General features: G+C 58.2%; 4 protein-coding genes across 4 annotated transcripts; 2 read left to right on the top strand and 2 right to left on the bottom strand.

Moving 5' to 3' along the window:
* Nucleotides 1-367: 367 nt before the first annotated feature.
* Nucleotides 368-4,580, top strand: BO85DRAFT_440601 (M protein repeat protein; the record flags this gene model as incomplete). The annotated part of the gene is made up of 3 exons (XM_025658775.1): nt 368-4,207; nt 4,327-4,397; nt 4,454-4,580. The coding sequence occupies 3 exons, from the start codon at nt 368-370 to the stop codon at nt 4,578-4,580; spliced, it is 4,038 nt and encodes a 1,345-aa protein (XP_025513167.1).
* A 131-nt stretch (nt 4,581-4,711) lies between these two features.
* Nucleotides 4,712-6,216, bottom strand: BO85DRAFT_81790 (uncharacterized protein). The gene has a single exon (XM_025665702.1). It carries the CDS (start codon nt 6,022-6,024, stop codon nt 4,843-4,845), a length of 1,182 nt encoding a protein of 393 aa, XP_025513166.1. The 5' UTR covers nt 6,025-6,216; the 3' UTR covers nt 4,712-4,842.
* Nucleotides 6,217-6,728: 512 nt separating this feature from the next.
* Nucleotides 6,729-9,340, bottom strand: BO85DRAFT_451583 (mitochondrial intermediate peptidase). The gene has a single exon (XM_025660621.1). It carries the CDS (start codon nt 9,219-9,221, stop codon nt 6,822-6,824), a length of 2,400 nt encoding a protein of 799 aa, XP_025513165.1. The 5' UTR covers nt 9,222-9,340; the 3' UTR covers nt 6,729-6,821.
* Nucleotides 9,341-9,474: 134 nt separating this feature from the next.
* Nucleotides 9,475-10,685, top strand: BO85DRAFT_470579 (MICOS complex subunit MIC26/MIC27). Its single transcript, XM_025662410.1, has 3 exons — nt 9,475-9,562; nt 9,628-9,720; nt 9,787-10,685. The coding sequence occupies exons 1-3, from the start codon at nt 9,536-9,538 to the stop codon at nt 10,426-10,428; spliced, it is 762 nt and encodes a 253-aa protein (XP_025513164.1). The 5' UTR covers nt 9,475-9,535; the 3' UTR covers nt 10,429-10,685.
* The last annotated feature ends 121 nt before the right edge of the window (nt 10,686-10,806 follow it).

The raw sequence follows: 10,806 nt of genomic DNA, 5'->3' as shown, positions 1-10,806 counted from the left end.
TGCGGAGTTGCCAGAAAAAAAGGAGACCCGCTTCGGCTATTCCGTCGCAGCTTCCCTCCACGAGGCCAACTTTCTGAAAGTGCTTTTTTTTCCTCCCCAGGAGACCTTCTTTACATCGTCTTGCCCCCTTTACCTGTTGCTCTTTCTTTTGGTTGCAACATCCCAATATCTATTGATCTCGCACCAACGCTTCCCCCGCCCCCTCCATCTTGGGGATCTTGCATACGTCTTTGCTTCTGCTCGTCGGATCAGCTAACGTGGACGCTCCCAATTCGTTAGACTGCCTCGTTAAGTTTAAACCACGCCGAACGCTGCGAACCTTCCTCCCTCCTACACACCAATCTCAGACGAACTCCTTCTCCACAGCATGGCGTCCACAGAGGAACCTGTCACCCCAGTTGCTCCTGCGGAGGTGGAGCCGGAGATCGTGCCCCCTGCGACTCCGGTCGATTCGACCATCCTCTCGGGCAGCGAGGAGCCAGTCACGAGCCCGGATGTCTCCAAGGACAAGGAGAACGTCAAGGCCTCTCCGGTCAAGAAAAGTCCCTCCTCCACGACCAGCACTAGGCGTCCCTTGTCCGGATCGACCACCACCACCACCACCACCACCACCACCAAGCGTCCCACTTCCATGTCCGGGCCTTCCAGAACTACAACTTCGGCCACACGCTCCGCCGCGACCAATGGCAGCACCCTGAACAGGCCTCCGACCCGGCCCGCGACTACCACCACGGTCCGCAAGCCCCTGAGCTCTACCACCACCACCACAGCCGGCCATCGGTCGCGCGCCTCCGTCAGCAGCTCCGCAGATGAAAAGTCCCACCGGTCGGTGGCCAGCTCCGGAGATGAGAAGCGAGGCATCTCCAGCACAGCCGCCAAGCGCATGTCGCTGGTTGGTACCTCGGCCACGAGAGCACCCGTCAAGTCCACTACTTCCACTCTGGACCGACGTTCCAGCATTGCGGGCTCGACTACGGCGGAGAAGAGAACATCTACCATTCGCCCTAGCACGGCCTCCACGGTGCGACCCCTGACCAAGCCGGCGACCACCACCTCGACTTCTCGTCCAACTACTTCCTCCTCCGCTACTACTCGTACGACCACCAGGCCCACGTCTACGGTGACGAGGCCAGCGACGACCGCCTCCAAGAGGTTGAGCACCGCCCCCAAGGGTGCCGAGGAAGACTCGGAGAAGTTGCAGTCACTTCAGACCAAGCTGGCCGAGAGCGAAGCCACGGTGACTAGCCTGAAGGCGGATTTGGATGCAGTCAACCTCAAACTGACGGAGCTGTCTCTGGCCCCGAACGATTCCTCCGAGAATGCCGATGAGGCCACCAAGGCGCTCCGTGAGCAGCATACTGCCGAAATCGAACAGCTGACGGCTGCCCATCAGGAGCAGCTGCAGGCGTTGCGTGCCCAGTTGGAGGATGTCGAGGCGAAGCACAAGGAGCTGGAGGAGAAGTCGGTTAAGGAGTTGGATGACGCCGCCAAGTCCGCTGCGGCTCAGGGTGATGACCAGACTGCTGCGGCCCTGGAGGAACTGAAGCAGTCGCACCAAGCCCAACTGGAAGCGCTGGAGAAGGATCTCGCCGAGCAGAAGGCAGCAGCTGCCGGATATGCCGAGCAAGTCGACTCTTTGAAGGCCGAGCTTGACCTGCAGAAAGGCCAGCTGACCGAGGCGAGTGCCAACCTGGACAAGACCCTTGCGAAACTGGAAGATCTCCAGCGCGAGCTCAATGGACGTGACCAGGTGGTCGAAAACCTGCACATGGAAATGGACCGGCTGGACCAAGCCAAGCAGCAGGAGATTCGGGCCGCCGAGGAGGCTGCCAAGCATGCCATTCTAGCCCTGGAGGACAAGGTGACATCGCTCGAAAGCCAGCTTGCCGCTGCGGGTTCTGCGACCAGCGAAGGTAACGAAGAGACAGCCGCCCGCTTGGCCGAGAAAGACCAGGAGATTGCCGACCTCAAGGACGCGTTGGAGAAGGCGCACGTGGAACTGGAGCAGGGCCGCCAGGATGCGGAAGCCCAGATCGCAGAGAAGACCAAGGAGCTGGAGGCCGCTCATGAGGCCGCCGTTGCTCAGCTCAGGGCCGAACATGAGGAGGCCCTGGCTGCCGCTGTTGAGGGCAAGGTTGGCGACAAGGTCAAGGAGCTTGAAGCTGCTCATGAGGCTGCAATTGCGGAACTGAAAGCCGCCCATGAGCAAGCCCTCTCCGCGGCCGCTGAAAGTGGACTGGGCGACAAGGTCAAGGAGTTGGAAGGCACCCACGAGGCCGCCATTGCCCAACTCAAGGCTGAACATGAACAGGCCCTGACTGCGGCGATCGAGAGCAAGGTTGGCGAGAAGCAGAAGGAGCTCGAAGCCGCTCACGAGGCCACGATTGCGGATCTCAAGGCTAGTCACGAACAGGCACTTTCTGCGGCTGCTGAGAACGGGCTTGGCGACAAGGTCAAGGAGCTGGAAGCATCTCACGAGGCCGCCATTGCCCAGTTGAAGGCTGCCCATGAGGAGGCATTGGCTACTGCTGCTGCAGCTCACGCGCAGGAACTCGCCGCTGCGAAGGAGGCCGCTGAGTCCGCTGGAACCTCTCACTCCCAGCAACTCGAGGAACTCCGTGCGAAGCTCGAGGAGGCCGAGTCCGCTGCTGCCGAGGACAAGGAGGAGCTGATTGCCGAGCTGGATGCTGCCCACCAAGCCGAGATGCATGCTCTGAACCAGAGACTAGAGGCTACCGAGCAAAACCTTGCGGAGGCCCGCCAAGCTCTCGAGAACGGCAACAGCTCTGCTCAGGACGTTGCCATTCAGGAGATCGAGTCCCTCAAGGAGAAGGTTGGGGCTCTGGAGTCCCAGCTCTCCACCGGACAGGGCGAGATCAAGTCTCTACAGGACGAGATCCAGAGCAAGCAAGGGCAGGCGGAGGCGCTGCAGCAGAGCCTGGATGCCTTCGAGGACAAGACCAAGGCCAAGGATGCTGAGCAGGAAAGCCAGCTCAAGTCTTTGGAAGAGAAGGCCGCCGTTGCCGGCCGGGAGCTGGAGGAGAAGGTCAAGGAAGCCGCTGTTGTTGCCGAGCAGCACGCACAGGCGCTCGAGTCCCTGAAGGCCGAGCACGCCGTCGCACTCGAGAATGTCAAGACCAATGCTAGCGGTTCCCACGAGCAGGCGCTTAGCGAGCTGCAGGCCAAGTATGAGGCGTCCATGTCCACCCTTCGTGACATGGAGTCCAAGCACGCTGAGCATATCGAGTCTCTTGAGGCCGAGCTCCGGTCCGCTCTTCAGCGCCATGCCCAGGAGATCGCGGAGCATACCGAGACCCGTGCTAAGGAGGTTGCCGAGCTTCAGCAGCAGCATGAAGAGGCCAAAGCCCAGTTCCAGGCTGAACTGCAATCCCTCCAGACGTCTCGGTCCGCTGAAACTGATGCTGAGCACAGCAAGGCGATCGAACAGCTCCTGACCATTCAAGAAGAGAAGCTTTCTGGCCTTCGGGCTGATCTAGAGGCCACCAACCAGGCCAAGATCGAGGAGCTTCAGAAGACTCACGACGCCGCCCTTGCGGAGGTCCACGCCCAGCTGGCCGAAGCTCACGCCGCCGCTCAGGATGTTTCGGTCCTTGAGAGTCTGAAGCTGACCATTGCTGATCTGGAGAAGAAGCTGAACGAAGCCGAGCAGTCTGCTGCGGAATCCAAGGAGCTCGCGGGCAAGCACAACGCCGATCTCTCTTCCATCCTTACCGAGAAGAACGAGTTGGAGCAGCAACACCAGGCCGTGAGCAGCCGGGTGGCGGAGCTCGAGCAGTCCCTTGCTGCTTCGGAGAGCGCCAAGTCGGAGCTGGAAGCTGTCCTGCAACAACTGGCCGCGTCCAAGGACGAATTGTCCAACCTGAAGAGCCAGCACGAAACCCTGTCGAGTGAACTCCAGACGTGCAAGACGGAGAATCGGGCCATGGAGGAGAAGTTGGAGCAAGGCGAGCGCGATCTGAACAGCCAGATTGACAAGAACATGTCCCTCCTCAACCAGCTGGGCGAGGTGGACTCGTCGATCGCGGCCAACCGCAAGCGGGTGCGCGAATTGGAGGCCGAAGTCGCGGCATTGAAGGCCGAGAAGGATACGCAGGGCGGATCGGTCGGGCTGGAGGGTAGCCGCTGGGCGGGCGAGAAGGAGGAGGCCGCGGAAGGTGAGGATCTTGGCTCATCCATCCAGGGAACGGTGGGACTGCCCCGTTTAACTTTGTCCTCTACCACAGGACTTCCCCACTTTCATCCCTTTACCTGACAACGGCCCGTTCCCTGACCCGGCATGGTTACTGACTGGCATGGTTTTGGTAGATGGCAAGCATTCAGGAACAGCTTAAGCACATCCGGACGTCCAACGATGACTGGTATGACGAACACCGACGGTAAGACCCCTCCCTATGGCATGTGGGGAGGGCTTCGATTACTGACTCTGTCTTAGAATCCTAGGCGAACTGGCGGAAATGTCGCGTCGGGCCACGCCTAACCCACCCAGTCAGTCTACGACGCCGCAGCCGGAGAAGGCGAGCAGTGCGTCGGAGCAGGGTGCGGACGAGGGATCCTCGTGAAGGAATGTTGCATGACCAGTGGTGAGACTATGAATAGAGGGGACGAAGATTTCCTTTGTCGCGGCATTTTTCCTTTGTTGTATCGGCATAGGCTGTATGTAATAAGATGCTCGGGATACCCCTGTGTGCGCGTTTCTTGTGATTGCAACCGACGGGTGCATCGACATCCCTTGCGGCCATTTCTGGGGATCCCATTGGGCTAGCGACGTTGCACGAATTTATTGATTGATTCTTGTCTTATGCAGTGCAGCGTGGAATTAGTCTAATTGTAGTCGGGATTGGCAGCCCTGCTGGTTCGGCGGCGCATGCGCGTCCACCCCACCCGGAGTGCAGTCCACCACGCATGTCGCTGATCCTCGTGGTGCTCCTGCTTCCCATGCTGAGGTTGTCTCGCCGCCCGTCGCGACTGTTCATATCGAGCCGGCGTGAGGATCCTCGCGGGGGGAGACACCCGCAGCGGTACATCTTCAGCATTGCTGCCACTATCCTGCTCCTCCTCATCCGACTCCCGTAACCAATGTAGAATCTCCCTTTGATCATCACTGCACGGAATAGCCCTGTCCCCATCACCATTTTCCTTTGTTTCTTCCTCCTTTGTATCCACCACACATTGTCCCCCTCCCCCTACACCCTCCTTCCCCCTACACCTCTCCTCCAAACACCCCTTCTCCCCCTTAATCACAATCTCCTTCACCGGCCGAACACCCTTATCTCCATATTCCTCCCCCTCCTTTTCCTCCTGATACAGGAAACTCTCCTCCGTCCGCCCCTCCGTAAACGCCTCACAATACTCCGCATACGAACTCGTCAGCTGCTCATGCGATACAGTCGGCGGGGGGATATGTATCTCCGATGCCGATGACGATGAATATGTCGATGATGATGATGACGATTCCTCGATGGTTTTGGATCGTGGAGATAGGTTGAATAGTGTACTGAAGTTGAGACTTAGGGGTGAGAGGGGGGAGAGGGGAGAGCGTGCGCGGATTTTGTTATTGGTAGTGCTTGAGGGGGAGGTAGGGCTTGTGGGTGGGGGTGTGATTGGGTTGGTAGTATCTGTTGGATGGGCTGTGGGTGTGCCTGTGTTGGTAGTGGTGTTTATGGATGTAAGTAGCGATGTAGGTTGTGTATCGTCATCAGGATGGATTATTGTTCTCGTCTTGGTTTTGGATTTGGAGGAGCGGCGCGGGAGGGTTACTCTTCGGTAGAGACGGGTTGTTGTTGATGTTGATGTTGATGTACTGGTGGTGGTGTTAATGGTGGGTTTTGGGGTAGGTCTGCGGGTTGGTTTTGGGCGTGGGGAGGAGGAGCGGCGGCGGCGGCGATGGGATGATGAGGTTGAGGTTGAGAAGGTGAGCCAGCGGCGGAGGGTGGTTGTTTTATTCTTTGGAGTTGTTGTGGTTGTGGTGTTGGGGAGGTCGTCTTTGAAGGTGACGGTTGCCATTGTTGATAGTATGAATGTAATCAATAGGATTGATTAGGGTAGAGAATGGCTATGTATGTGTTATGGTGAGAGGAGGAAGTAGAGAAAGAAAGAAAGAAGAAAGAAGTTATCAAGGGATAAAGAAAGATAATATGGTAGTAGTTAGTTGAGATTTCATCCAAGGAGTCAGACCCAGTCATTCAGGTCAGCCACCAAGCAAACAAAGCAATCATGTACGTACGTATTCCTAGCCAAGCCAAGCATCAAGGATTTCATTTACCTCGTGATATCGCCAATATTAGCATAGCAGCACTACAGTATTCTCAGTGGCTAGGGTTAGAAGGGAGTTAAATAAGAGTCTAGACTGGTTGATCTCCCGACAGGGATAAAGAACAGATGCCTAAATCAAGGGCAAAACCGGGTTATCATATACCCTAATAGAAAGTCAGCAGCACCACCTTGCTTTCTATCCCGCCAATCGCAGGGGCTGGCATGCTGCAGTTTGTCTTGGTAGGTTTCATCCCGCCTCCCCCTCTTTCATTAACTGGGGGTGCAGGTGCAGGTAGGCAGAGGATGCATCTCACATGCAGAAAGCATTAACGGTGCGAGATCAAGGTCGTACTGGCGCTGCGTTTGTGCCACGGCGGCATAGTTACCGGCATATTGTAGGCTGGGCTCGCGTGGCATACCGTTGTATGTATTGTTGTAGTGCGGTGAAGATAAACTAGGTTGATCATTGCTGAAATATCATTACAGGGATATCTATTGCCTATGTCACTTGTAACTGAATAGTATACATACACACATGACCAATAAAATTACTCAGAGACACCATCGCGTCCCAATCCCCAGCGACCCACCTCCCGCATAGCTTCGTCGCCGCCTTCGACAAGTCGGCCATCAGCGTTGGCGGGATGGGCGCTGCCCAGCACGCCCGCCACGCAGTTCCAGCCGTTGCGGCCACCGCCCCAGCGCAGCACTTCATTCTTGTACCGCTCTCCGGCCCGACGATCCACCGCCGCCTTGCCCTGCTGGAACACGTCCTCCCACAGCTTGTTGGCGATCGCCCGGTCGAAGATGTAGCTGTAGTAGGTGGCGCCGTAGCCGTGCAGGTGGCCGAAGAAGCCCTGCCACGAGGTCGGGGGCTTGGTGTCGGTCGGATCGGGGAGTGTGCAGTGCTCCGCAGAGACCTGGTGGAAGACTGCCGTGCTGTCAATGGAGGCGGCCTGGCCGGCAGGGAGGGAGTGGTATGCCTGGTCGACCAGCGCCATCAGGATCTGCGACTCGTTCTCCATCGCGCCGTAGATCGACCCGTGCGCCGTGCGGTCCTTCTCCATGTGCTGCATCATGCTCTCCGACAGAGGGGCATCTGTCTCCCAGTGACGGGCGTACAATGCCAGCACTTCGGGAGCGGTTGCGAACCGTTCCATCAGCACCGACGGCAGCTCGGCAAAGTCGGTCGCGCATCTCGTTCCAGAGATAGACTGCAGCCGCGTCTGCCCCAGAATCGAGTGCAGCGCGTGTCCCATTTCGTGGAACAGGGTACGCACGCTGTGCTCGCTGAGCAGGGACGGGCGGCCCGTTCCTGTCGCAGGCGGCTCCGGGAAGTCGCACACCAGCGCGATCGTCGGCAGCTGGCGGAGCGTCTTGGCGTCGCGGTCAACGGCCGTGGCCATGCCATCGTTGGGGTGGGCGGAAGCATCCATCGTCGTGGCGCACTCGGCCACCTCCTCCGCGGAGATCTCACGTGCACACCGCAGCGTGTAGTGGGCCGGGTTGGGGTGCTTGTTGGGGCGGGAGAACAGGTCACAGTAGATGACAGCAATGTGGCGGTCCGCCTCGTCGACCACGTCCAATCGGCGCACATCCGAGTTCCAGGTCTCCCCGGCAGCCGTTTCCTGGGGCACCAGCCGAACACCGTAGAGTCGATCGAACAGCCGAGAGAGTCCCTGCATGACCGTGCCCAGGGAGAAGAACTCGGGCACCGCACTGAGCTCCCGCGACCGGCGCGACTGCGAGTACTGCAGTACCCGTTGATGGACATAGTAGGCGTGATCCCATGGTTGCAACCGACCAGCGGATCCCTTCATGCTCTGCAGCTGCGCCAGCTCCTCCTGCACGTAGGGTCGGTTACTGCCCACCAGCGAGGTCAAAAAGTTAGACACAGCCTCAGGGGACTTGGCCATCTTGTCGCTCAGCGTCATGTGAGCGAAGCTATCGTAGCCCGAGAGTTGTGCCAGCTCGGCGCGCTTGGCCAACAGCTGCTCGAGCCGCTGGATCTGGCGGGCGCTCGACGTGCGTGTAGCCAAGTAGACCTCCCGCCGCACGCCCTCGTCGTGGACGGACCGCAGCGCCAGGCGCGGAATCAGGCCCATGCTGGGCACGGAGGCTGTCCGGTTCCACCGCTTGATCTGCTGCACGAGGATGGGGTCGAGGCCGCGCAGGCTGTTGGCGCTCACGGTCACGTGCGACTTGGCCGGCTCGGCGGCGTTGACAAAAGTATTCCCCAGTTGGCTGATATCATTGGACAGGTTGACGAAACGCTGTCGCGCATGCGGGGGCATGTGGATGGCCGAGTTGGAAAAGTCCTTGATGAGGATCTGAGCGACGATCTTCTCCTCGTCGGACCAACGGGCCGTAACCTCGGGATTGGCGGCGGCCTTCTTCAGCTGGTCGTTGAGGCCGGTAGTCGTATTCAAGACGTTCATGTACTCGAACATGAGGGCGTACGCCTGCGTCGCGGCCTCCTGCACGCGCGGATCGGGATGGATGACTCGGATGAAGTCCGATAGGTCGATGACTCGACACAGCAAGTCGCTGAGGCGGTCGAGATCGCGGGCCATACTCCGGTAATCCTCCAGCGTTGTACCGGCCAGCACCTTGGCCACGATAGCCTGGCACTTCTGCAGGGTGGTGGTCGCAAAGACGCGGAAACCATCGGGACTGGTCAGGTACTGATTTTGGACTAGACCGGTAGGTTTGAGGTGGGCAGCACTGCGCTGGCTGAATTCGCGCCAGAACGGCTGCGAGTCGAAGACGCGGCGCAGAGTGTCGTCATCGGATTTCTTTTGGGCATCGTTCTTACTCGGAAGGTAATCGAAGGCTGTGCGATGAGTCGCCGGCGAGGCGGCCGTCTCGAGCGAGCGACGGGCCTGCAGCAGACAGGTCCTGCAAGTCCACGGCCGACGCCGGAGTGGGAGCAGCAGAGGAGCTCCCATGATGGCGTTCAGGGGGAGACAGTGGGAAAGGAAGTCGACATGGAGATTATACCATGAGTAGAATAAATAACGGTAGAAATTAAACCACACGAGACGGTGGTGGAAGATTAAAAGGAGAGTGAGGGGAAAGTTAAGAGAGAGAGGGAGGAGAGAAAGAGAAGCGGACGATGACGGAGGCTCGAGCCGCAAAGCCGCCAAACTCACGAAAAAAAAGGCTTGGCGGCCGACCTCAGGCCGTCATTCCAACCTCCAACTTAGCCTCTCTCTCTTCCACCTCCCTCCCTCACTTCTTCCCTCCATTGGCCTCCCCCATTATGTCTTTCCGGCCAATGCTGAAGCAGGTAAATCCCTCAGCTCCTGTTTCTTCCGTCTGCAACTTGAAGAAGTTTCCGCTAACTCCTTCCAGCGGGCTGTGGCCCCCATCGCGGCCACCCTTCTGGCTGGCGGTATCGCCCTCTACCCCCGGCAGACGGCTTTTGCAGAGGAGCCTCGCGATGCTGTACGTGCTCGGAATATCCCTGCTTGCTTTCGCTCGAATCCGCTTCTGACTTGCTATCGCGTCCAGAAAAAACCCATCTACGATGACTTCCCGACCGAGATCCCGGCCGTCTCCAAGCCCGTCGTCTCCCCGGCTCCGACCACCACCACCCCGGCAGCTCCGGTGTCCACTCCCTTCTCCTCTCCCTCTTCCCCTACTCCCACCGACATCCTGACCGCCCAGGTCCGTCAGGCCCGTCTCTTCCTGTACGAGAACTCCCTGGCCGTCGAGACTAAGTTCAACAACTTCCTGTCGCGTGCCCTGCACATCGAAAACGCCTTCACCAACACCGTCGCCTCCCTGGCCCCGTCGCCCGAGTCCGGTGAACGCCTGCTCCCCGGCGGAGTCTACGTCGTTGTGGCTGCCATGGCCGGTTCCATCGTGTCGCGGAACCGCGGTATCCTCCTGCGCACGGCGTCCCCGCTGGCCTTCGGTACCGTGGCTGCCTGGACCCTGCTGCCCGTGACCATGCGCAACGTGTCGGATCTGGTCTGGGAGTACGAGAAGCAGGTGCCGGCTGTGGCGGACACGCATCTGCAGGTGCGCGAGAAGGCTGAGCACCTGTGGTACACGGGGATTGCGCACAGCGGTATGGCGCGGGCCATGATGGAGGAGAAGATCGGAGATGTGCGGAAGAAGTTGGAGGAGGTGGTGAGCAAGGGTCATTAAATTGGCCTCTGTGTCAGTGTTTTAGAATGGGTTGATTTGATCTAGTTCTTGCATATGTACTTTAAGTAGACGAATGAGCGTTTACTATGCAGTTTCAGGAGACAGAGTAAGGTAAAGCACTGTTTACACTGGATTACGTTCATTGTTCCTTATTTCATATCAAAGTGGGTATTACTTATGTGTGATTATTCAAACCGAGTCTAGTACCATCAGATGTGCTCAATTTAGTACTGAACCAGTACTACTGCTATAACCGAACAATATGCCAAGAAACAACCAAGTAGTATACTAGTGGTAGTATATTGATCGACATCATATATTTTGATACTATCATACTAGACATATACTAACATCACTCATAACCCATCACCTCATTAA

This window comes from Aspergillus piperis (genome assembly GCF_003184755.1).
Source record: "Aspergillus piperis CBS 112811 unplaced genomic scaffold BO85scaffold_16, whole genome shotgun sequence".
NCBI classification, from domain to species: Eukaryota; Fungi; Ascomycota; class Eurotiomycetes; order Eurotiales; family Aspergillaceae; genus Aspergillus; species Aspergillus piperis.
This window is presented reverse-complemented; position numbering and strand designations above follow the sequence as displayed.

Coding starts and splice junctions, on each gene's coding strand:
- BO85DRAFT_81790 (XM_025665702.1), bottom strand. CDS start 6,024: ATGGCAACCGTCACCTTCAAAGACGACCTCCCCAACACCACAACCACA.
- BO85DRAFT_451583 (XM_025660621.1), bottom strand. CDS start 9,221: ATGGGAGCTCCTCTGCTGCTCCCACTCCGGCGTCGGCCGTGGACTTGC.
- BO85DRAFT_470579 (XM_025662410.1), top strand. CDS start 9,536: ATGTCTTTCCGGCCAATGCTGAAGCAG. Junction 9,563..9,627: donor TCCGGCCAATGCTGAAGCAG/GTAAATCCCTCA, acceptor AACTCCTTCCAG/CGGGCTGTGGCCCCCATCGC. Junction 9,721..9,786: donor CAGAGGAGCCTCGCGATGCT/GTACGTGCTCGG, acceptor TATCGCGTCCAG/AAAAAACCCATCTACGATGA.